We start from the raw sequence: 26,889 nt of genomic DNA on the forward strand, positions 1-26,889 counted from the left end.
GTTCTTTTCTTTACTTGATTTGTATGCTTCTTTTACCAATTAGGCTATTCTTTTTTTTGAGATATTAATTTTTTCAGTATTTCTTTGTGCCTCCTGTATCAAGCTGTTCACTCTTTTTGTGATTTTCCCCTGTATCTCTCATTTCTTTTATTTCTTTTTCTTTTTCTTTTTTTTACTTTTAAAATCCTTTTTGAAAGCCATGAATTCTTTTTAGGCCTGTGATCAAATTTTTTTTTTTAATGGCTTTGGATACAGCAGTATTGGCTTTGTTGGCTTCTTCTGAGTTTGTGTTTTGGTATTCCCTGTCACTAACAAAAATGTTTATGTCAAGGGGTTTTTTTCATTGTTTGCTTGTTTTCCAACTCTTTTTTTTTCCTTTAACTTGGAAAAATTGGACTCTGTAATTGTGATGAAGAGAGTATTATCCCAAGTTTTTGTTTCTTTGTTCAGTCACTTTCAGGGCTAGCTCTAGGAATCTGTAAGGGTTCAAATTATGGTTGAGACTGAATGTAATAATTATATTTGGTCGCCAAGGAATTTATTTTTTTTTAATCCTAATAAAACACCCAAACTCAGCTGGAAATTTTATGGTGATTTAATTACAATACGAGGAAAAAATATTAGAGGGAGAGAAGGAAAGGACTTTTAACTTAGCTCAGGCTGAGCCAAAGTGGGAGTTTAAGGAGAGCCTGGAGAACCAAGGCAGAGAAGTGAGTCAGCCCTTATCACTCATGTGACCGATCTGAAGGAAAGCTGTCTGTGGAGCTCCTACAAGCTGGATTTTCAGGATCGAACTGAACTCTAGCCCTCTCCACAGGAAGTCACGAGAACTCCTGAGGCTGTTCTCTACCTCACTTCCTGTGTCTCACATGTGCCAATGGTGGCTCAAGCTTGAATTAGGACAGCCCAGAGGTCTGTCCTTTTTTTGCACATGCCTGTTGAAGGCCATTTTCTCAGATAATTAAATTGGGAGTTTGATGCAGACCTTCCTAGTCTTGTTAAACTGAGTAGGGTGGAAGAATGCAGAGTTTCCAAGACCTGATTCTGTTATTCCAAGTATCTCCATTGTTACTGATCAGGAAATAGCTGAATCACTTCTAAAGAATGGTCTGATTAGGGTGGAATAGTTTTAAAATTCACAAATCCTTTAAGTTTTCAGTACTTCTAGGGTGGTATGATGTAAGCCATGATATATTTAATACTCTCCTGGCCTGTGCTCTGGTCTGTGAATAACCATAGGTACTCTTTTCCACCTTGGAACTGTGATTAGAGCCCCTTATTCCCCTGTGTACTTACATGTGGTACCCTCACCCTGAAACTGTGCCCTGGGATAGTGACCTGTAAATATGTGTGGGCAGTGCAACAAGAATCTTGCATCTAGAACCAACAAAGAGATTCTCCCCAACCCCTGTGACTGAGAACTCAAGATCTGTTTCCTTATGCTTTTTTTCTTAGGAAATTGATTTATGGTTTGTTCAATTTCTTTCTAAAAAATTAGGTTTATTTAGATATCTTATTTCCTCTGATAATTTAGGTAGTTAATTTTTTTGAAGGTATTCTCCCATTTCTCTTAAATTGTTAAATTTTATTTCATATAATTGAAGAAAATAATTCCTAATAATTGTTTTAATTTCTTTTTCTTGGTGGTATATTCACCCTCTTATCTTTAATGCTAGTGATTTGGTTTTTTTCTCCCTTTCTTAAAAATCATATTAACCAGTAGGTTATCTATTTTGTTGATTTTTTTCCCCCCATAAAACCAACTCCTAGATTTATTTATTAAAGCAATAGGTTTTTTACATTCCATTTCATTGATTATACCTTCAACAACTTGGTTTTTAGTTGGATTTTTAAAAAATTATTTTTCTATATTTTAAAAATTGCATTCCCTATTCATTGGCCTTTTCTTTTTCTATTTCATTAATATAAGCTTACAGAGAGATAAATTTTCCTCTAATTATTGCTTTTGTTATATCCTATAGGGTTTTGGTATGTTGGTGTGTATGCATGCATATATATATGTATGTATATGTATCTATATGTATATGTAGGCTTCATTATTATAATCTGTTTAGTGAAATTACTGATTTTTAAAAATTCTTTAAATTTCAATCATTTAGTCTAATTAATTGTTACTTTTTGTTTCTCTGGTCTTTTATTATATGTAATTTTTATTGTATTGTAGTCTAAAAAGGATTTATTTTAATATTTCCCCTTTTCTCCATTAATTACAATTTGTTTTTGGCACCTTAATATGGATAATTTTTTTAAAGGGGTTCCAGGTACTGCTGAGAAGAAAATATTCAGATATCTACCATATTTAACTTATTTAAGATTCTATTTATTTACTTTCTTTCTTATTTATTTTTTGGTTAGATTTATTTTGTTCTTATGGGAAAATTAGGCCACCTGTCTAAAGGTTCCTTCCTTGTCCCTTCCCCCAGTTCTTATTCTATCCACCTTTTTAAAAGTCCCTCCTTAGAATACTGTACTATTTTTTTTTTAACCCATAGAATCTTAGAATCAATATTATATATTGGTTCCAGGTTAGAAGAGTGCTAAGCACTAAGTATTGGGGTTGTGATGTGCCCAACATCACATAGCTAGGGAGTATCTGAGGTCAGATTTGAACCCAGGCCTTCCAGTCCCCAGGCCTGGCTCTCAATCCACTGAGTCACCTAACTGCATCTTGCTTGTCTTTTTCTTGATATGAAGTTGATTCTAAAAATTCCTTCTCTTTTCTCTCACCTTTGCCTTGCTAATTGAATGTTGTCCCCTTTTTAACCCAGATCTGATGAGAATAGTTTTCTAGTACTACCAGCTTTCTAGCCCTCTTCTCCTTCTCTATGACAGTTATTCCATTCATACCTCTTTTATAGAAGATAATTGTTCCTTTTTATCTATTCCTATCCTAGTTTATTAGTTTATTCTTAGCTCATCCCATTATATTCAACTCAATCTCAAATCTTATATACAATTTTTTTTTTAACAATTGTGTGATCCTAGGAAAATCACTTAATCCTGATTGCCTAGCCTTTGCTTTTCTTCTGTGTTAGAATTGATATGATTCTAATACAGAAAGTAAGGGTTTAAAAAAATGCTAATTCATTAATTGATAGGAGATGTATGGGAAACTATGGACAAATATTGAATTAAGATGAATGATTTGGAAGGGGCTTTTATTGGATCATTCAAGAGAATTCCTACATTTGTATCTCTTTTCTACATATCAAATTAATTTTTGACTGGGTTGGAGGAAATAATATCTGAAGAGATGTGATGGGATTAATCTCAAATAGAATGAACTTTAATCCTTTGCTATTGACATTTGCCTGTGTTCTTAGAATGGCAATTTCAACATGTTAGATGAAACAGATGAAATTTCCATGGTTAACTATTTCAGTAGATATTTTTTATCTCTGGGTTCTGTTGTCACTTCTGTCTTTATTACGGGTGCCTTCCTAGATGATTGTCTGGAAGTTCCATTTGGTATGGTTTGTATTAGACTGGCTTCAAAGAATTTTAGGAGCATGTTTTACTGATCATTTATCAGTCTTTATTGACTTGCTTATTTACTCTAGGAGTACTCAGTTTACTTTAGTTGTAAAATTCACCTCATAAAGACTGAGATCCATTAATACAAGGAAAGAGGCAGCACTGTATTCTATAACTACTTTCATTCTGCCTAGAGAAGACTACAGGCAATGGTTAGCATGTGTTAATATATCTTTAAGAATACTATGGATTTCTAAAAAATAATTGTCAAACCATTTCATTTAAAAGCTATTTTGTCTATTAACAGAAACAAAACATTTTTTATAACAGAAAATAATTTAGAAGCAGAAAACTAAATTCGGGGTTATTAAATCTCTTTACCCATAACCAATTGAGTAGTCTACGTAATATTTTTTAGAAAACAAAAGAGTGTACCATGCCATGTAATGGTTTTGTATTATATGTTGCGTATGGAAAATAACTTAAAACATAAAATTTTCATGTGCAAATAAATAAGCGTTGGTATTTTGTTATTTTATTATTGCAGGTTCTACAGCAAAAGTTGAAAGAAGCTGAGGAAATGCATACGATGTTACAACTCGAATGTGAAACATACAAGTCTGTTCTTGCAGAAACAGTAGGAATTATTTTTAATCTACGTTGTTGTTTTCATGACATAATAGCATTTTATTTTAATTTTTTTTGTTAATCAGTATGTGTTGTAAAACTAACATTTTTTCTTACAGGAGGGGATTTTACAGAGATTACAGCAAAGTGTGGAGCAAGAAGAAAACAAATGGAAATTTAAAGTTGAAGAATCACAGAAAGCTGTTAGACAGGTATTATTTGCCAACAAAATTGCATAGTGCTAGAAAAGATGATTAATATTAGATGATTTGAAGTTTTGTAAATTAATATTGTGAATCTTAAGAATTCTCAGATCCTACTTCAGAATACTTGGTTAAGATCATTCCCCATTTTAAACAATGAAGGGCCTTAGTCAGGAATGTGAGAACTCTTCTCCATCCATACTTAAGCATACTTTAGGGGAAGATAAAGTTGTAAACTCTTTACTGAACAATGAAAAAGTACTTAACTCATACTTATAGTGAAGCAAAAGCCTTAAGCTAAGTCTATTTTTAGGAGGGTGCTAAGTACTTATGAAGGTCAGGCAACTTGCAAACTTGTAAGGGACAAGTCTTTACAAAAGAGGTGTGAGGTTTTAGTCTACTCAGGTGTGAATTACTCAAAAGTTTAGTCTACTCAGGTGTGAATTAAGAATGGTCTGTCCTTTGGAAAACGTCTACTGTGATTGGTAGATGTGAGAACTTAGGGGAGGTGACATAGGAGAAAATTTTCTTTTAAAAGGAGGTCAGAAGCTGAGAGAAGGGAACTCTCTCAATGAGAGAACTCTGAAGAGATTCAGCCTTGAAAGCTGAAGTGGAGCTCAGGAACTAAACTAGTGGGTCTCTCTGAACACTAGAATCTTGCTTGGGACAAAGTCTTGTGGTGAGTGGATTAAAGACTGACTGATCTCTCTCTTAAAGCCTAGGCTGGCCTAGCCCTTTTCTCATTATTTCCTCTTACTCTCTCCTTTTTATTAATTCCTTAATTTGTATTAATTAAAATCTCCATAAAACCCAGTTGACTTGGGTATTTCATATTTGGGAATTTTTCCCATGGCGACCACTTTATATTTGATTTAACTCAAGACGCTGTCTTGAAACCATATTTCTGCAGTCAACCACTCTTGACTGTAACAATATAACAATATAACTTTCACTTCTGTAGAGCACATCCCCTACTTACCACTCATTTTGGGTGATCCATAATCTTTTGACATTGTGGAAGGGAGATTTCTACCTTTGGGGAATGTGGTAGCTATTAATCAATATGACTGATTACCCAACAGAATTTAATAATTATAGTATAGTAGTATTATCTTATTTTGTGTGGTATCTCCTTCTGTTTGTTTAGACTATTCTGCCAGTTCCATTCTTTCACAAAATATGTGATTTTTTTAAGTACAATGCTCTTCTTTTAATGCATTTTGAGTTTATTAGTGAACATATTAAAGTATATCTTCAAATATTAGTTATTGATAGATATAGATCATAGATTTATAGATATAGAACGGAAGGGGCTTTCATTCCATCTAGTCTAACTTCTTGATTTAATCGATAGGGAAACTGAAGTTCAAGGGCATTAAGTGGCTTGATCCAGATGACATAGATTGTAAATATCAAAAGATAGGATGTGAGCTTACATGTACTCTAGGCTCAATGATTTATAATTTTTTTCCTCTACTTTTTATTTTTGAAAAAAATTTTTTTTTAATGTTGTGTTCCAAATTCTCTCGCTTCCTTCAGCCTGTCTCCTATCCACTGTGAAGGCTTACAGTAGAATATTTGTTTTACATGTGAAATCATGCAAAACATCTCCATATTAGCCATGCCACCAAAAAAAGCAAGAAAAATCTTAAAATTGTACTTCATTTTGCACTCAGATTTCATCAGTTTTCTCTTTGAAAGTGGATGATAGTCCTTCAGAACTGTCTTTGATCATTATATTGACAAGAATAAGTCTTTAACAGTTGGTCATCATTGTAATATTGCTGTTACTTTGAATCGGTTCACAGAGGTCTTCCCAGGTTTTCCTGAAACCATCCTGTTTGTCATTACTTAATACCTAAGTATTATGTCATATTCATATAATACAACCTGTTCAATTGTTTACCAATTGATAAGTATCCTCTTAATTTCTAATTAATGACAAAAAGAGCCACTATAATACTTTTGTACATATAGGTCTTTTTTTCCCCTTTTCTTTGCTCTCTTTGGCATATAGTCCTATTAGTGGTAGTGCTGTATTTCCTTTGGGCATAGTTCTAAATTGTTTTCTAGAATGGTTGGACCAATTACCAATGCAACAACAGTTCATTGGTGTATCTATTTTCCCACATCCCTTCCAGCATTTATTATTTTTGCTTTGTTTGAGACAATACCTTAGTTGTTTTAATTTGCATCTTTATACTCAACAGTTACTTAGAAATGGCTCTAAAATTTTAAATTTTATATGTTCACTTTTAATGTATTTTTATTGCAATATTCAATAACATAAGAAATCTGAGTGTCTAACATTAGTTTAACCTTCATTTTAATGCTGTTTAACTGTAAGAACTTATTTTAAGCAATTTATGATCTTTAAGTGGTTCTAAGCTGTGTATTGTTAGCAATTGAACAGTTATTGATTGACTGGAACATTTACATACATTTGACTTTTGATCGTTGTTTGAAATTACAGATACATTTTTCATTAAGTTCTTTGGAACAGGAAGTAGAGCGATTAAGAGGAGAAAATAAGGAACTAGAAACTGTACGTATAGTTAAGTAAAATAATTCATGTCATTATGTAGTATTCTGGAATCTCTTATTCTATTGACTTTAGGAGAACTTTATTTTTTAAAGAGGTTTGGGGGAGTTTTAATTGTTAATGATGGCTAAATCAGATATTTTTGTGAGAGTAATGTTATATTTAGGAATAATATTTGTGAGTATTAATTTTGGTCATATGTAAGTAGCAAATATTTTTAAACCTTTTTTCCCTGTATCTCTAGCTGAGAAGAGAGAGAGAACATTTGGAAAGTGAACTAGAGAAAGCAGAAATAGAACGATCCACTTATGTTTCAGAAGTTAGAGAGGTAACTATAATTTGTCTCAGCTTTTTTGCTCTTTTGATATTAATATTCTGAGAGTGATAAAATGCTTCAGCATAAGATTTGGGAAGTTCATGACTCAGGTTCGGCCTAGAAGGATATCCTAATAATTTAGCAGAAGAAAAATGGAACATCATAAGGAGATCAATCTTAAACTCTAAACTTCATTTCAGCTGAAAGATCTGTTGACTGAATTGCAGAAAAAACTTGATGATTCATATTCTGAAGCAGTAAGACAGAATGAAGAGCTAAATTTGGTAAGATGTTTCTTCTCCACTGGGTATGAAGTAGGCTCTCAAAATACTTGTTCTGGTATGTGGAGAAATCACCCAAACCTTTTCCTTCTTCTAACATCTTTAGCTTGGCATTTTCCCCTCAATTATGATCATTTTTTTGTTTTGGTGGTCTTTTAAATTATCTTCTTTTCTTAGCTCCTAACAATGGCATGTTTGCTTCCAAATCTTTCCATACTTTTAAAAAATATTTCATGAAGCCTAATTTTTCAGAGACTGTATTATTTTTGAATATAGAAGTTATAAATAAACAAATAAAGAATTGTTGAAGAGCAAAAATATTCATAGGATTGTAGATTTTGAACTAAGTCTTCTGTATCTAGTTAGTTGAGAAATAAATGTGGAGTTTTTGTTGGCATCTTGGCTTGGAAGAAAATCCTTGTATGTTTGTAAGAAGTATGCCCTATTCTTTTAGAAAGGAACATAACTGCTTAGCTTATTGGTATAGTTTTTTATAATTATTTACACTCATCTGGGAGGTAAGGTTGTAGAAAGCCAAGCTAGCTATACCTCCTTTCTATTGTCAGGGTATCATTGAGAATACAAATGGTTTATTTGGTGCTAAAGATACTTAGATTATTACTAAGTCAGTTTAGTTATTCTGGGCCTTTCTTACCATGAAGACCTTATACTGAGTTCAAGTTAAGACTGATTCTTAAATTGTTTCAAATTTTATGATTTGGATTGTATTTGTTTTGGTAGCAAGGGGCCGATAAGGCTGCCTTTTATTCCATTTACTTTATTTTTCAACAGGCATTACTTATTGGTTTCCTTAAAAAAAACAAAAATGAAAAACCCCAATCTCTTTAAATATAGGATAAACTTTATATACTTTATGTTCAACACTGCTGCCATACCAAAGAAGCACATTTGCTATCTTCATTCATATGCAATGGCTTTTCCAATCATACTTTTCTACTATTGCTATGAGAAGTGCTTGTGCCCTTTTCTAGGAATAGTGTATCATCATTAACCTATGTTATACCAGCAGACTATTCTCTACTATCTTACTTGAAGACGAAAGAAAAAAAGGAAAAAAACCTCAAGTTTGTATTGTGTATTTTGAATTGCTATAGTAACATTTTGTATTATTATGATTATGTATTTATAATTGTTGCCTAATGCACGGAAGATCATGCTACAGGAATACATAAGCATCCAACTATTTTATTTTAATTACTGTTTTACTCTAAATTTATCCAAAAATAATTTCTCCCATTTTCAGTAGAATCTTCCATAACTTTTTTTTTAATTTAAATTAATTTATTTAGTCAATTTAGAACATTATTTCTTGGTTACAAGTATCATATTATTTCCCTCCCTCTCCTCCTCCCAGCCTTCCTGTAGTTGACGTGCAATTTCACTGGATATTACATGTGTCCTTGATCAGAACCTATTTCCATGTTGTTGGTGTTTGTGTTAGGATGTTCATTTAGAGTCTGCATCTCTAGCCATATTTTGACCCATGCAATCAAGCTGTTGTTTTTCTTCAGTGTTTCTAGTCCCACAGTTTTTCCTCTGAATGTGGATAGTGTTTTTTCTTGTAGATCCCTCCAAGTTGTTCAGGATCACTGCATTGCCACTAATGGAGAAGTCCACAGTGTATCGGTCTCTGTGTACGTTAGCCAATCTGCTAGGTGTGAAATGATGTTGTTTTGATTTGTATCCCTCTGATTATAAGAGATTTGTAACACTTTCATGTGCTTCTCAATAGTTTTGATTTCTTTGACTGAAAATTGCCTATTCATGTCCCTTGTCCATTTATCAAATTTGAGAATGGCTTGATTTTTTGTTCTATTGGTTTAGCTCTTCAGAAATTTGAGTAATTAGACCTTTGTCAGGGCTTTTTGTTATAAAGATTATTTCCTAATTGGTTGTTTCCCTTCTAATTTTGGTTGCATTGCTCTTGTTTGCATAAGAACTTTTTAATTTGATGTAATCAAAATTACTGATTTTACATTTTGTGATTTTTTTCTAGCTCTTGCTTGGTTTTAAAGTCTTTTCTTTCCCAATGATCTGACATGTATACTATTCTGTGTTCACCTAATTTGCTTATAGTTTCCTAATCCTAGTCCACAGCCTGAAAGGACCTCCAGGATTAATTTAACAGGTATTGCCAAGCAGGTCCCTGCTGCAGTGGTCCAGTGGGTGATGCATGCAGGGAATGTTAGGAAGACACTGTGCTGGGAAAGACCTGTTGGGTTCTAATGCCCCTTTGTTTAAAAAAAAAAACAAACCTGGTCCTGTTTGTAATAGGGGGGTGGTGTCTTACACTAATTCCTAGGGGCTCACCCCTGTGGGGTGTTCCCCCAGTCTGCAAGGGCCCGTCTGTGCCCAGTGCAGTGGCAGGGCTTTGCATCACAGTCCCAGCAGCCAGCTGTACTCATGGTGGCTAAAAGGCTGCGTTTTCATAAGCTAGGAAAAATCATCCTTTACTGCCCCACTCTCGTCTAAAACGGGTGGGTGGGGGACCATATGTGGAGTCCTTAATGGTGGGGATGGGGCACAAAAACAGCCTCTTTCCTCCCTGAGTTCCCAGTTCTGTTTTGGACAAAAAGCCTCCTTTCCCTTGTTCACTGCCCCAGGGAGTCCTTAACTCTAATCCAGGATTAAATTCAGTGTAGCGCCTGACTGAGCAAAGCGGTAGTACAAGCCAGTGGTTTCGTGTGCCCAGGGAAGTCAGGGGCTGGGCTGGGCTGGGTTCTGGGCCTCCAGCCGGGACCCCACTGATCCTCCAGGGGTGGGGAAACACATGGGGAGGGCGCTTTCTCACCAATCAAATGTGATGTGATCCAGGAAAAATAGCAGCCTGTTCCCTCTCTCCACCATGGTTCCTTTCTCATATGAAGGCAGGCCAGCAAACTGAAGCCATTTTTTTTTTAATATTACCTAGCTAAGTACTAACTCAAAATTTCTCAGAATAAAATTAAGGTCCTAAAAAAAATCCCTGATAGATGGTTGCCAACTAGCTAAGACTGGAAATAATATTTCTACACAGATATATATTTTACAGAATTTATTAGGAGGTTAGACAATCATAGCTATATGTAACCTGACCCGAGTTGCCTATTCTACATGTCTCATCCTCATCACCCCCACCCCCATTGCCTGCTCTGCATCCTGACTTCTTCCTTCTTCCTTATCTTCTCGATTCTCCCCCCAAAAGCCCCAAACCTTGTTCTTTAGTGAGGCACAACACATTGACTGATGCAAAATCTGGCCCAACTGTGGTATGTCAGGAATGTTTGATAGACAGGTAAAGCCCCTCAGGAGGGGAAGGGGATATACTTCCTTGACACAGAAGTCCATTATATTTGATTGTACCACAGTGTATCAGTCTCTGTGTACAATGTTCTTCTGGTTCTGATCCTTTCTGCATCAATTCCTGGAGCTCATGCCAGTTTGCATGGAATTGCTCTAGTTCATTAATCTTTTCAGCACAATAATATTCCATCACCACTAGATAATAAAATTTGTTCAGCTATTCCCTAATCGATGGACACCCCCTTCTTTTTCAATTTTTTGCCACCACAAAGAGTGAGGCTTTTTCGTTATGATCTATTTGGGTTATAAACCCAGCAGTAGTATGGCTGTTTCAAAGGGCAGGTAGTCTTTTAAAGATCTTTGGGCATAGTTCCAAATTGTCTTCCAAAATGGTATTAATTCCCCTCATCTTTTGTTCTTCCAAATGAACTTTGTTATAATTTTTCCTAATTCAGTAAAAAATTTCTTGTTATTTTGATAGGTATGGCACTAAATAATTTTGGTAGGATTGTCGCTTTTTTATATTGGCTTATCCTACCCATGAGCAATTGATGTTTTTACAATTATTTAGGTCTAGTTTTAATTGTGTGAAAGGTGTTTTGTAGTTGTATTTATATAATTCCCATGTTCATCATGGCAAATAGATTACTAGATATTTTATATTGTCTAGGGTGATTTTAAATGGAATTTCTCTTTTTAACTCATGCTGCTGAATTGTGTTGTAAATATATGGAAATGCTAATGATTTATATGGGGTTTTTTTGTATCCCACAACTTTGCTAAAGTTGTTGATTGTTTCTAATTTTTAGTTAATTTTCTAGGATTATTTAAGTAGACCTTCACATCATCAGCCAAGAGTGGTAGTTTAGTCTCCTCATTGCCTATTTTAATCCTTTCACTTTCTTTTCCTTCTCTAATTGCTACAGCTAGTGTTTCTAGTACCATGTTAAATAATAGAGGTGATAATGGGCATCTTTGCCTCACTCCTGATCTTATTGGGAAGGATTCTAACTTCATCCACATTGCAGATGATACCTGCTGATGGTTTTAAATATATACTGTTCATTATTTTGAGGAATGGCCCTTTTATTCCTATAATTTTTAATTTTTTCAATAGGAATGAGTGTTGTATTTTGTCAAAGGCTTTTTCTGCCTCTATTGAGATAATCATGTGATTTCTGTTGGTTTGCTTGTTAATAGGGTCAGTTATATGAATTGTTTTCTAAAATTAAACCATCCTTGCATTCCTGTTATAAATCCTACCTGATCATAGTGAATAATCCTCATGATGTCTTGCTGGAGTTTTTTTGCTAGTATTCTATTTTAAGACTTTTCCATCTATATTCATTAAGGAGATTGGTCTGTAGTTTTCTTTGTTTGTAGTCTCCCTTGCTTTGGAATCAGTACCATATTTGTGTCAAAAAAGGAATTTAGTAAAACTTTCAATATTTTGTCAAATAGTTGGTATAGTATTGGGATTAGTTGTTCCTTAAATGTTTCATAGAATTCACTTGTGAATCCATCTTGGCGTCCAGATTTTTTTCCTGGGGAGTTTCTTGATGGCTTATTCAATTTCTTTTTCTGAGATATAATTGTTTAAGTATTCTATCTCATCTTTTGTTATTTTTGGCAATTATATTTATAAATATTTACCCATTTCACCTAGATTGTCATATTTATTGCCATATAATTGTGCAAAATAGTCTTAATAATTACCTTAATTTCCTCACCAATAGATGTGAGATCATCCTTTTTATTTTTGATAGTTAATTTGATTTCCATCTTTCCTTTTTTTTTTTTAATAAAACCCTTACCTTCCATCTTGGAATTAACACTGTGTATTGTTTCCAAGGCAGAAGCATGGTAAGGACTAAGTAATGGGGGTTAAGTGACTTGCCTATGGTCACACAGCTTGGATGTGTCTGAGGCCAGATTTGAACTTAGAACCTCCTGTCTCTAGGCCTGGTTCTCAATTCACTGAGCTACCCAGCTGCCCCCACATCATCTTTCCTTTTTTTTTTTTTATTAGATTAACTGGTACTTTATTTATTTTTTCAGACAAGTTCCTAGTCTTACTAATTCAATAGTTCTTTTATTTTCAATTTTATTGATTTTTTTGGATTTTGGTTTTTATCTGGGGATTTTTAACTTGTTCTCTTTGTAGTTTTTTAATTTCCATCCTCAATTCATTGACCTGTTCCCTCTCTGATTTGTTGATGTGTGCACTCAGGGATTTACATTTTTTCCTGAATACTTCTTAGGCTGCATCCCTTAGGTTTTGATATGTTGTTTCCTTGTCATTCTCTTCAATGAAATCATTAATTATTTTTATGATTTGTTCTTTAATTTTGGAGAATCATTATTTAATTTCCATTTAATTTTTTATTTGCTTCTCCATGCACCCTTAGTACTTATAATTTTTATTGCATTATGCTCTAAAATTTTTCATTTATTATTTCTGCTTTTTTGCATTTGTTTGCTATGTTTTTATGCCCTAGTACATGGTTAGTCTTTGTGAATGTACCATGTGCTGCTGAAAAGAAGGTGTATTTTTTTTCACTATTCATTTTTTCCACAGAAAGCTATTATTTTTATTTTTTCAATGATTTCATTTACATCTCTTCCTTTTTTCTTTTTTGGTTTGATTCCTCTAGATCTGATAGAGGATGGTTTAGGTTTCCCACTAGTGTAATTTTACTATCTGTTACATCCTTAAGCTTTAATCATTTCTCTTTTAAAAATATGGTTCCTATTCCAATTTTGCCTACATGTTGAGTACTGATATTTCTTCCTTATTTATACTGCCTTTTTAGTTGCTGACCAATAAATTTTTCTCCAGCCTCTTATCTTTACTTTTGTGTGTGTCTATTTGCCTCATGTGTATTTCTTGTAGACAACATCTGGTAGGATTTTATTTTCTCATTCACTCTGCCATCTGCTTCTGTTTTATGGGTGAATTCATCCCATTCACAGAGTTATGATTATCACCTGTGTATTCCCGATCATTTGGCTTTCCTCTTTATACCTGCTCTCTCTTTTTTTCTCTATTTCCTTCTACCCCAGTGTTTTGCTTTTAATCTGTCCCCCTATTCCCCACTCTTATTTTATTTTTCTTCTCACCCCCTCCCTTCTTATTCCCCTCTTATTTTTCTTTAAGGTCTCTTAATAGCCCCCACTTCTCTCCCTTTTAATACTCCCTACCTCACTGACCCCCTTCATTAATCTCCTGCAGTTTCCCTGTAGGGTAAGATAGAATTCTATACTCCAATAGATATGACTGTTCTTCCCTATCAGAAATGATTCCATTGAGTGTAAGGTTTACGTATTGCCTATTACCACTCTTTTTCTCCTTCTTAGAATAGTACTCGTCTCCCTCCCACCTCCCATGCTCCCCTGTATGTAGTATAATTTATCCTGTTGGTTTAAGTATTACCTATTACCACTTTTCCTTTCTTTCTTATAATAGTATTCTTCTCCCCTTTAGGTAGTATAATTTATCCTATTTTTCTTCATTTCTCTTAGTGTCATCCTCTATCCCCCCACCCCCTTTTTACATATCATCTTAAACAACTGAGTACTACATCCTCTATTCTTCTATCTACTATGATAATGAAAAGAATTTTAAAGAGTTACAGATAATCATTTTTCCACATTAAAATATAACCAATGAATCCTTACTGAACCCCTTAAATTTTTTTCCCTTCTTTTGTCTTCACCTTTTTATGATTCTCTTTAATTTTGTATTTGGACATCAAATTTTCCAATTATTTCTGATCTTTTCTTTTGGAATGCTTGGAAATATTCTGTTTTGTTAAATACCCATACTTTTCCTTGAAAGTATGTAGTTAGTTTTGATGGGTACATGATTCTCAGTTGTAGACCCAATTCTCTTGCCTTCCTGAATATTATATTTGAAATCTTGAGGTCCTTTAGTGTGGAGGCTGCCACATCCTGTGTAATTATGACCACGCCTCCTTGATATCTGAATTATCTCTTTCTGGCTGTTTACAATATTTTCTCCTTGGCTTGGAAGCTCTTGAATTTTGCAGTTACATTCCTGGGGGTTGTCTTTTGAGGATTTAATGTAGGGGGTGATCTATGGGCTCTTTCAAAGTCTATTTTACCCTCTTGTTCAAGAATATTAGGGCACTTTTCTTGGATAATTTATCATAATATGATGTCCCAAGACTTTGGGGTTTTTTTCCCCAGGCTTTCAGGTATACCAATAGTTCTCAAATTGTCTCTCCTGGATCTGTTTTTGAGGTCAGTTGTCTTTTCGATGAGATATTTCATGTTCTTTCTATTTTGTTATTCTTTTAACTTTGCATTATTATTAATTATTGTGGTCTTATGAGATCATTGTCTTGTATTTGCCTAATTTTAATCTTTAAAGACTGATTTTCAGCTATGATCTTTTGATTTTCTTTTTTTCATTTTGACCTGCACTGATTTTCGTGGCTTCCAGCAGGTCAATTCTGGTCTATAATTTGCTTATTATTTTATTTGATTTTTGTGCCCCTTTTTCCTTGTGGGAAATTTTGTCTTTTAATGTGTTATTTTCTTTTTCAATTACTTTATTTTACTTTTCCCACTTTGATTCCCATTTTTCTTCTGTCTTTCTTACTTGGTTCTTGAACTCTTTTATGAGTTTCTTGGGAGCTTATGATCAATTTCCATTTTGGGGGGAAAGTTTGTATGTATTTGCTTTTTATCCACTCTGCTGATGCTTCTGTATTTTATTCTTTTTCTGCATGGAAATTATCCAGCATCAGGAGCTTTTTTTTGCTGTTTATTTCTTTTGCTACTTGTGGATTGTGGTTCCTTTATGTTGGTGGACATTGATTGCTTTCTTAGCTTCTGTCTTTCAGGGCTTTGTCTTGTTACTATCTTCCAGGCAGTTCTTTATGTAGCATACTTTCAAGTGTTTTTATCTGAAGCTATTTTCCCAGTCTATGCTGCCTCTGCTGTGGCCCCTCTTCTGCCCAATCTTCATGCCCAGCTGCCCAAGCTCCACACACTTCAGTGTCTTTATCAGTATCAACCTGAGGTCAGAAGTCTTGCTGCCAAGGCCTTGCATTGCCCTCCGGGATTAGTCTCAGACAGCCCCAGAGAATTTAGTGATTGCCCGGCCCTCACTCTAACTCTGGCACAGTAGATGGAATGGGGGAGGGGTGATCAGCTTGCATGTTGATGTGTATTTTTCACTCCCTTATAGCTTGGAAATCCCCAAACACTGCCCTTTTTGTTAAACAATGTGTCCTGTGGCAGAGCCCCTTTACTCGTCTGATTTTGATTCTTGTCCTTTTGAGACTCTTTGTATTAATTGGTGAAAAGGAGATTTAGAAAGTTCTTGCTACTCCATGGCCATCTTAGCTCCGTAGTATTGTATTCCACGCCTTTCTTTTTTTCAGTGTGGATGCAGTCAGATCCTGAGTTATCCTCACTCTGGTTCCTTGGTATCTGAATGACTTCTTCTTGGAAGCTTGTAATATCTTTTCTTTGGTCTGATAGTTCTTGAATTTGGCTACAACATTCCTGGGTGTTGTCAGTTGGGGATTAAGTACAGGAGGTGATTTGTGTATTCTATCAATCTCCACTTTTCCCTCTTGTTCTAGGATATCTGGGCAGTTTTCTTTAATAATTTCCTGCTTTTTCTTTTGTCATGGTCTTTTGGTAGGCCAATGATTTATAAATTGTCTCTCCTTGAATGATTTTATAAATCCTCTGTTTTGTGAATGAGATGCTTCATATTTTCCTCGATTTTTTTCATTATTCTGGTTTTGTTTTAAAGTGTCCTGCTGCCTTGTGAGGTCAGTTGATTCTAGTTGTTGTATTCTGGTTCTTAAAGACTGGATTTCATCCTTAGTTTTTTGCTCATCCTTTTCCTTTTGGTCTGATTTTCTTTGGAGGTCATCTTTCATCTCCTTTGCCTCATTTTCCAGCTGGTTGATTTTGGCTTTCAAGACACTATTTTCTTGTTTTAGTTCAAGTGCCTCTGTTTCCAGATGACTTATCTTAGTTTTTAAGTTCTTTTCCAAATTGTCTTCAGCCTCGAATTGCATTTTGAGTTCTTCTAAAGCCTGTATCCAATTTGCTGGGATTTCTGATTTTTCATTTGCTGATCCCTCCCCCTCAGTTTCGTTCACTCTTTGCTCATTACCTGTGCAGAAGCTGTCTATTGTAATTTCTTTCTTCTTTTTCTGTTGTTTACTCGAGTTTACCCCTTCTTTGGTCCTCGTATTTGTCTGTGCTCTTGTTACTCTCATTTTTTTTTTTGTTTTGGGGCTGTCAGTCTCCCCTCTTGGAGCTTTGTCAGATCTCTTGGTACAGGCTCTAGGGGAGGAATGTTAGCTTCCCTGTCCTCTGGAGGCTTTTGATCGGATTAAGTTCAACTGGGTTGGGCTGTATGTGCTCTTAGGCCAAAGACTCCTGGAAGACTGGGCTGCCCAGGCTCTCTCCAGTTCTCTCCAGCTGCTTCTCCGGTGTCCGCAAGGTTCCCCAGTGCCTTTGCCCACCTCCCTGAGCTCTGTGGAATCCTGATGGGATTAGGTTCAACTGGATTGGTCTGAATGTGCTCCGAGGCAACGGTGAGACTGGAGCCAGATGGAGGGACCCAGCAACGGCCCAGGTCTCTCCCTGGTTTCCTCTCTGCTGTCCATGCTGGAAGCTCCAAGCCCAGCGCCCTGCTGCTCACAAGGTAGACCCTCCAAACCAGTACCTTTTCCCGCTCAGAGGTTCCCGCTGCAGCTGGGGGCTGAGCCCTCTGGGTTGGGGGTGAGGGGTCCTGGGACCTTCCTTCTGCCTTCCCCTTAGACCCGAGTATTCTCGGATTCCGGCTTTTGGGGGGCATACCTTTTGATTTGAGTGCAGAAGGAGGGTTCCCCGCCTCTGTCCTTGTTCAGTTTGAATTTCGGTGTCCTAGGAGCATTCAGTTTGTAATTGGTAAGGAAGGGTTTTCTGAGGTCTGAACTTTTGCTGCTTGCTATGCTGCCATCTTGACTCCACCCCCCATAAAATGGTCTGAGGCTTTAGCCCCAGGCAAATTGTCCGTTCTCCGCAGCTGCTCTGTTTTCCCGGGGAAGCCCAGGGTCTGCCCTCCCCTGCCTGCCGGCGTTTCGGGTGTTACTGCTCTCAGTTCCCTCCAGTTGCTTCTCTGCTGCCCTACTTCCATGCTCTGAGCCTGGCACAGCACTGTCCGCAAGGTACCTCAGTGCCTTTGCCGGCCCTGAGGTTTCTGTTCTTTCAGAATACCCTGCACTCTAAGGGGGAAGGGGTCCTGGCTTGTCTGCACTCTGAGGGCTCCTGATGGGATTAGGTTCAGCTGGGTTGGACTGGATTTGCCCTGAAACAGGGACCTTAGGTGAGGAAAGTACCGAGCCAGGGGGCTACAGGCCCTCCTCCTCTCTGTTTCCCTGCCATCTGTGTTGGGCAACCCGAGCCTGGCTCAGGTTGCTTTCAAGGTGTGTCCTTCAGAATAGCTGGCCCTGAGGCCCTTTTGCCGGCCCTGAGGTTCCCGCTGCTGCCGTGGGCTCAGAGCTCTGGGTTGGTGGGGATGGGTCCTGGGACCTTCCTTCTGCCTACCCCTTAGATCTGAGTGATCTTGGCTTCTGGATTTTGTGGGACATACCTTTTGATCCGAGTCCAGGAGGAGGGTTCCCCAGCTCTGTCCTGTTGTTCAGTTTGAATTTTGGTGCCCTAGGAGCATTCAGTTTGTGATCAGTAAGGAAGGGTTTTCAGTGGTCTGAACTTTTGCTGCCTCTAAGCCGCCATCTTGACCGGAAGTCCTATATTCTTAATAATTAACATATTTGTTCATTTTTTGTAGTCCTAGTTCAAATGAATATGTAATAACTAAAAGAGTAGAATGTATATATCCAGAATCAGTTATTTAAATAATCCAAATAGCTGCTTCATGAATAGTAGATGAAAATACCTTCTCAAGGCATTTTTCTCATTTGTTTTTGCATTTGCAATTTTTCATACTCTAGATACTTTCATTCCTATGACTTTCTTTTCTTGCATTTAGTATTACAGATGGAGCCACTCTGCTTAGCTTTCCTGTACATCTCTCTGTTGCAGCATATTGATTAATGCCTTGTTTCATAGTAACAGTGCTGTCATTGAGCAACTCACAATCTTAAAAGTATCCAAATTAATTTAATCGTGGTTTTGCTTATTTTTCACAGCTAAAAACACAATTAAATGAAACACTTACAAAACTTAAAATGGAACAAAGTGAAAGACAGAAAGTAGCCGGTGACCTGCATAAGGTAACATCCCCTTTGTATTTACTTTTAATACTGCATTGACAGTATTGTAAATAAGTCCAGAGTAAGAGCTTCATATTCAGATTTTCTTTTGCCTCTGCTGTTTTAAAGCTGTGGTTTGTTTTTCAGAGATGTTTCTTAAGAATTTTTATTTACTATAAATTTCAAAGCAGTTTAACAAGTTATTGTATTTAGTTACTTTAAAGTTATTCTTCAACAGACCTCTTTCTGGCTATTCATATTTAAAGCAACTGTAATTTTTTTTTGGACTACTTATTGGCACTTGTTTACAAACAAAGCTTATTTTTGTCTGCTATATATTTCAGGTATAGTACTTGAAGATATATAGGCAAAAGATGGATATATAGCAATATATTTCTTTAATTAATTCATCATCTATTCATCATATATTATATGAAACATATTTCATTCATTATTTCTCTATAGAATTTAAGTTAATTTGAGTAATTAGCCCAACACAGAGGAATTTTTTTTACACCAAATTTTACTTATCTTGTCTTAACAGTTGTTGATCTATATGTAACACACTGAAATATGTTTGTCAGTTTGTGCTAATGCATGAACTACACGAATATTCATTAAATAGATACTTGATTACCTTTCATATTTGTTAATATTAGTGGTAACTTTTGTTGGTGTTATAATGAAATTATCTTATAGTTCAATAAATGCAAGGCTTTTTCTTATATGTAAACTTAGGGAATTGCATTTAAATCTTTGATATTTTAAAAAACAAATTTATAAAGCTTTTCATTAATACTCTTCTGTGAACAAACTTAAGTGTCTTTGTCAGTATCTTTCCAGCAAAGCTTATTGATTCCTTTAAGTTATTGTTGATTTAAGAAAAACCAGTGAATATTTTTCAGAAGAGCTGTCATTACGGGCAGGAATTTTTGTTTTTTTGATGAAATACTGAATAGTTAATTAATTGTATGTCAAGCTCTTATTTTTTCAAATTTTCTCTTATTCTTTAGAAAATTCTGACCTGCCTCTTGTAATTTTTTTTACAGGCTCAGCAATCACTGGATCTTATTCAATCAGAAATAGTAAGAGCTGCTGGAGACACCAGTATTATTGAAAATAGTGATGTTTCTTCAGAAGTGGTGTGTATTTTCTTCAAACTCCCTTTTCTTTGAATTAAATACCTTGTAATTTCAGTGAAAAATGTTTGCTTCAAAAACCTAATTGTGGCTGAAAAAAAAAACCTGGTAAAAATTTTGTTATCAGCAATCTTGTTGAAATCAAATTCACTTTTTGTTAGAAAGTAATCTTGTCTTTTATATTTCTTGCCACTGAAGTATAAGTAGTACTTAGATTTTTTATAGCTATTGAGTAGTTTCTGATTTTTAAAGATAAATACAGTGCTATAGTTAATGATACTCATTTAGAGAATCTGAGATACAACACTATTCAACTACTTGTCTGCTTGGTAAGGTGGAGAGATGGAGGTATTAGAGAAGTGGAAATGAAGATTCATATGGGTAGCTATTATTTTGCTTGTAATTTTAGTTCCTCAAGATACTGACATATTAGTGTAAACATTGCTTTAAACCAATCTGAAAGGTGGCTCTGGTTCTTTCTTAGCCTCTGTCTCTGTATCCTTCTCCTTTCCATTCACCTACATTTTTTTTATGAGTATCCATTAAGACTCACAAGTATATGGGTTCTGACCAATAGATCAGGGATGACACTTTCCCTTTGAATTAAAGTAAGAGCAAATAAAATGGAAAAAAAAAAGAACATGATTTTTCTACTATGGTCAGTCATTATTTTTTATAACAACTCTTCTTCACATCATGATGTCACCATCTAAATGAAGTTGTGATGTATCACAGTGAAGCAATTTTTAATGTCCTGTTAAGTAGTTAAAACAGAATTCTATCTTTTGAGTATCTTATTCTGAAAAAGATTGACATTTTACATCTTTTGCAGTGAAGAACAAATAGCAAATTTATGAATAAGAAATTCAGTATATATTTTGAAGGGTATATGTTTGAGAGGTGAAAAGAACACGGAGATTTTTATACTCTATACTGATTTCTATTCTACCACTGAATAGCTCCGTGAACATGAGCAGGTAGCCTTTGGGTTTGTTTCCTTTTTTTTTTTAACTAAATTGAGAGTCTTTGGATCTGCAATAATATGATATAATAATAATGTATTCTTTTCAGACCCAAATTTCTTTGACTCCAAATATATTGGAATGTTTAATTTTGTGTTGAGACATTTGGCATTTTTGATTTAAGAATTGGTTGCGGCTTTAAAACATATGAATGAATATAACTGATGAGCCTGGGGAAATATAAAAATACTATCTTTGTAGTTTAAATGGAAAATGTGAAAAGAAGTTCTGATCCAAAGTTTGGGTTGCCAAAAAGTTTTTTTGAAGCTTATTACAATATAGTCAGATGAGGTCTGAAAATTTGCTTTATTTGCAATTAATGTTCTTTATTGTGACTTTTGGAAGGATTTTTACTTTCCTTTTAATGTCTATCCAGAGCATAGTACTTACATAAGAACATTCAGTAGGTGCTTAATAAATTTTTAAATGAATAAAGAATTGTATTGATGGTTATTTTGTTCATTTTGGATTTGGACATTGATTTGATTATAATTCAAATGAATTTCTTAGAATGCTGTTTTATTGATGCAGTATTTACCATTGAAAGAAAAGTCTCTGCCTCACAGAGAACCTTAGGTATTGATACTTGTGTTTAACAGCATTTAGTTTTTAGGATGGGCAATGCTTGTAAAATATGATGATCTATTCATAAAATAAGCAGCTCATGCATTCTTAGGAACATCCTAAAACTACTTTAACTTTCATATCATGCTTTCTCATTCCCCTGTTAAATCAGCAAATAACAATATAATTAAGTTAAGCCAGCAAATCACAATAAAATATTTTCATAGTATATCTTGATTTGGCACAGAGTAAATGCCTTTATTCCTAAGAAATCTCAATTGTCTGACATGGGGTCCAAAAATTCCTTCTTCTCTCCCCTCTCCCCTTTTTTCTTTTTTCTATGCATTGATATAGTAATATTTTCTTCTCTATAGTAGTTATTTTATCTGAGCAGTAAATTTTTATTCAGTCTATATCCTCATTATCTACTTTTAAAAATATCCTTTATTTAAAAGAAACACAACATAGATTTGAGAGATAGTATGATGTCTAGGATAAATGAAGGTAGCCTTACTGACATCAGGAATACTCAGTTCAGATCCTACCTCTGACTCTTGTTGGTTCTGTGACCCTGGACAAGTTGCTTAACCCCTCAGTTCTCTAACAGACTTTGAGACTCTTTAAGTTGTAGAATATTTGCAGGTCTTCATTGGTAGAGGGAGTGTTTTCACTTAATGTCCTATACCAATTAAAAATCACAGTTCTAGACTCGAATAAATAGTAGTATTTTTAGAATTACCAAATCCATATTCCCACAGGTTCTCCTATCTTCTATTCTTTTAAATCCTGAAACATTTTTCTGTACTGTGATATTTCTTTTTATTTGAAGCCCTCTATTCTGTGTGAACTTTACCCTAGTCATAAATGTCCCTTAGAAAGAGCCCTTCTGCTCCTTTAGACTATTCTAGACTTCACTTTGTACATTTCTAGGTTAGAACTACATTGAGAGATGGATAGACGGGAAAGGTGATGTCCCACTGAACTCTGGTGAGACACATTTGGAATGTGTTCAGTTCTGGATACTACAATTTAACAAGGGTTTAGAATAGCTAAAGGTTATCTAGAAGGGAATAACTAGGATCCATATCATAGAGGGATTAGTTGAGGGAAATTGGCTGAAAGGACAGTTTATTCTAGGGATGAGAAGTTAGGGCACATGATATTTGTATTCTGCTATTTGAAGGGCTCTTACTTGGAAGCATTAGGCTTGTCCTATTTAGCCCCAGAGAGCAAAGCCACAAGTAAGAGGTAGAAGTTACAGAGAGAATAATTTGGGTTTCAAGTCAGGAAAAATGTTCTAATAAAGATATTCATAAATGGAAATGCAGTGTAAAGAGGTTTTGGGTTCCCCTCTCAATTGAGGTGTCCAAGCAAAGAATGGATAACCACTTATGAAAGGAATTCTTATCTAGTATTAATTGCATTAGATGACCACCAAGGTCCCCAGCAATTCTAAATTCTGTGATTCTTGGTTTTGGTTACTGAGAAAACTATTCAATGACATACACAGTAAGTTTTAGATGATTTAATATTGTATACAAAATGAAGCTGTTTATTCACTATTTAGAAAGTAAATCATAGTCAAGTGCCCTACTATAGGTACTATTTTATTTGCTTCCTCCTTGTTTTGATCCAATGTTTTTGTGTTGTTGTGCATTAGTGATACAGTATTTTACATCCATATCACTATCATGAGACATATACACACATATGTACATACATTTGTATACAAATATTTTAGCTTACTCACATGTATTAAAAATAAGGTCTATTAATTATTTCTAAGTGTGGAAATTCTTTTTCTTAGTGTTATAAATAAGGGTTTTCTTCCCCCCCCCCCCCCCCTTGAATCCTTTATTTTAGGAGTCTTCTGAGAAAGAGAGAATTTCTATAAGTCTAAATCAGACTGTAACACAGTTACAGCAACTACTCCAGGCAGTAAACCAACAGCTCACAAAGGAATAAGAAAACTATAAGATAATAGGTAAGAAATGAATAAAGAATGTTGCATAATTTATTGGTAAGTGTTGCATGAAAGCTATTTTAATATAAATTGGTAGCCCTTAAACAGGCAGACAAGATTTATCACAGCAGCACTTTTAGACCTTCTTCACATGATGTCTTCAAAGTAAGTTTGGATCTGATTACTTTCAGTTCTCTGAGGAAATGAATCTTATGAATAGAGATTTCCTTCTTTTTAGCATTTTCTGAGGGCTTATAACTTGATAAAGAACATCTGGAATTTTTAATCACAACTTAAAATTGTTATAGCCATAATTCTTGGTTTATGTGTTTATGTTGAACTAAGTTTGCTTTTTTTTTTTTTAAGCCTTACATTCCATCTTGGAGTCAATACTGTCTATTGGCTCCAAGGAAAAAGAGTGGTAAGGGCTAGCCAATGGGGGTGAAGTGACTTGCCCAGGGTCACACAGCTTGGAAGTGTTTGAGGCCAGATTTGAACCATCTCTAGGCCTGACTCTCAATCCACTGAGCCACTCAGCTGCCCCCTAAGTATGCCGTTTTAAAAAAGTTTTAAAAACCTTAAAAAGTTTTCATTTTTATAACTCCTACAGCTTTGCAATGTTTTTATTAATTCTAAGTTTAATGTTTAGTAATACCACTTGATTCTAAAATAACAGGAAATTATTACTTGCTGGTAGCATAAAATCCTTGGTACAGTTTTGTAGTAATTTAACTCCAATTTTTGTAAAATTAAAGATTGGTGTGAATATCCCTTTGAAATTTAGGGATTGTTAAAACTTTTAGCTTTCCACTGAATATTCCAAGAGAAATATTTCTCTCTTAGTTACAGAAATAAATGCTTTTTAAAAGTTAAACCCAGTATTTTTTTTTTTAGTTTTTATTGTTATGCATAACACACTTCCATATTGGTCATTGTTGTAAGAGCTCATTCATACATAACTCAAACCCCAAAATAAAACAAAAAATACACTGATGTGAAAACCACCCCAATGGTTCTTTTGATGGAGGTGGATAGCATTTCCTGTCATAAGTCTTTTGAGATTGTCCCAGATCATTACAATCCTAAGAACTGCTATGTTTTCACAGATAATCGGTGCCCACTATTGCTGTTATTATGTACAGTGTTCTTCCAGTTCTGCTTATTATAGCTGTATCAGTTCCTGCAGATCTTTTCATATTTTTCTGAAATAATTTTACTTAATATTTCCAATTACACAATAATATTCCATTACCAACACGTAGCACAATTTAAAGCCTAGTATTGTTAAATCATGAGTAAATTAATATGATTTTATACATTTTAGATATTTGATTATATATTCTTGAGAGAAGTTATTGTTTTCTTTTTTAAATATGTATTGAAAATGCCTTTTTGTAAATCTGAATAAAATAGCCAACATATATTACTTTGAAATTTTGTGCCTATTTAGAAATCAGAAAAGACTAGCAAACCAAAAGTGAGGAATATCTTTAAATTCTTTTTTTTTTTTTTAAATTAAAACCCTTACCTTCCGTCTTGGAGTCAATACTGTGTATTGGCTCCAAGGCAGAAGAGTGGTAAGGGCTAGGCAATGGGGGTCAAGTGACTTGCCCAGGGTCACACAGCTGGGAAGTGCCTGAGGCCAGATTTGAACCTAGGACCTCCCATCTCTAGGCCTGGTTCTCAATCCACTGAGCTACCCAGCTGCCCCCATATCTTTAAATTCTGAGTTGTTTTGAATCATGATTTTTAAACTTGAAGAACTTTGTTTTAAAACACTCTTAAGCCTAGTCTCAGCTTCATAATATTTCTGTTGAAAATGCATATATCTTTCCTTAAAAAGAAAAAAAGATTAAGAAGGCCTGAGAGGGGTTTTCACACTATTCAAATAGTTATTAACATTTTCTTCACTGCCCCCAAGACTGCCAACTTAAAAATCTTTCATTTTTTGGCCCTCAGGCATCTTTTGCTTTGAAGATCTCTATCTTATGTTGGCTTTTGCAGAACAAAATTGACAACTAAGATTTATGGTCAAGTAACTATAAAATATAGGGGCTAGCAAAGACCTCTATAAAGTTTCTTCCAGTTCTAAATAGATTTTAATAATACAGTTGATCACTTCAATAATGTCAGGGAACTTTTATAAACCTTGAGGGATACTAAGTACTTTCTCTGAGTTCATCCTAATATAATTGTTTTCTCATCTCTAAAGGCTTTTTGAAATGTTTCTGATTACTTTTTAGTACTTCAACCATAGTTAAAATGACCATTACTAGAACCAAGTAAACTGTGAACATAAGGTTTATTCAGTAGTTTTCTTTTGAATATACATCTTATTTCTTTGTTTTAAATGGATATATTTCCTTTCTTTTGCAGAGTGACGTCACTGGGAAATTTAAACTGTTCATTTGAGTGAGGATAGCAGAAGGCATTGTATTATATTTTGCCAAATTAAAGCCTTATTTATGTTTTCACCCTTTCTACTTTGTCAGAAGCACTGAACAGAGTTTTGTCTTTTCTAATCCTTGTTAGACTACTGATTTAAAGAGAAAAACAAAAACCTCAACTCTGTAGACACCTTCAGAGTTTAGTTTTATAATAAAAGCTGTTTGGATAATTACACCTTTACATTCCTGATGATAAACCTGTAATCTTTTATCTTATTTTGCTCAATAAAGTTTCAAAAGATTACAAGGCTCTAAAACTCTTAACATTTTAATACTGATGTTGTACACTGTTTTACTTAACATTTTGGGGAGTAGCAGCCTCTGACTTCAACCTCAAGTAAACACTTTTTTTTTGTTGCTCATGTTATCAGTTTTTGTAATGGTGTCAGCAAATAAAGGGATGCTTATTATTCAAACCTGACTTGTATTTTTGTTTTACAAAAAAATTACTTCATCATTGTTTAACCATTACAATGTCTGAGAGGGAGAGAGGGAAAGGGGAATAGGGCTTAAATACCCCCTCTGTTTAGATAGCTGAGGCAAAGAAAAGAGATCAGTCCCTATCACTCACGTGACCAAAATGGAGAAACAGTCTCAGGGGCCTCCACCTCCAGCCTCCTTCAGAGCAAGCCTTCTCAGAGCACAACCTCTCAGAGCCAAACCTCTCGAACTCCTCCCAGTCCTCAGAGCCCTCTATTTTTAAGGAAACCATCTAAGTTCCCTCTCCTCAGTTTTCAC

General features: G+C 34.9%; 1 protein-coding gene across 20 annotated transcripts in view; it reads left to right on the plus strand.

The window, feature by feature from the left end:
• Window positions 1-26,567, plus strand: part of KTN1 (kinectin 1) — a 185,784-nt gene extending 159,217 nt beyond the window's left edge. For 11 of the 20 annotated variants that reach the window (XM_007472933.3, XM_007472934.3, XM_016424470.2 and 8 more), the window contains 9 exons: window positions 4,043-4,132; window positions 4,242-4,334; window positions 6,799-6,870; window positions 7,112-7,195; window positions 7,384-7,467; window positions 18,954-19,037; window positions 20,066-20,158; window positions 23,605-23,725; window positions 26,081-26,567. In XM_007472933.3, the coding sequence (XP_007472995.1) occupies window positions 4,043-4,132; window positions 4,242-4,334; window positions 6,799-6,870; window positions 7,112-7,195; window positions 7,384-7,467; window positions 18,954-19,037; window positions 20,066-20,158; window positions 23,605-23,706 (702 nt within the window). In that variant the 3' untranslated portion in view covers window positions 23,707-23,725; window positions 26,081-26,567. The remainder of the gene's footprint in view (window positions 1-4,042; window positions 4,133-4,241; window positions 4,335-6,798; window positions 6,871-7,111; window positions 7,196-7,383; window positions 7,468-18,953; window positions 19,038-20,065; window positions 20,159-23,604; window positions 23,726-26,080) is intronic. The other 9 variants (XM_016424477.2, XM_016424467.2, XM_016424472.2 and 6 more) reach the window with 1 other exon arrangement.
• Window positions 26,568-26,889: the final 322 nt, after the last annotated feature.

This window comes from Monodelphis domestica, chromosome 1, assembly GCF_027887165.1.
Source record: "Monodelphis domestica isolate mMonDom1 chromosome 1, mMonDom1.pri, whole genome shotgun sequence".
NCBI classification, from domain to species: Eukaryota; Metazoa; Chordata; class Mammalia; order Didelphimorphia; family Didelphidae; genus Monodelphis; species Monodelphis domestica.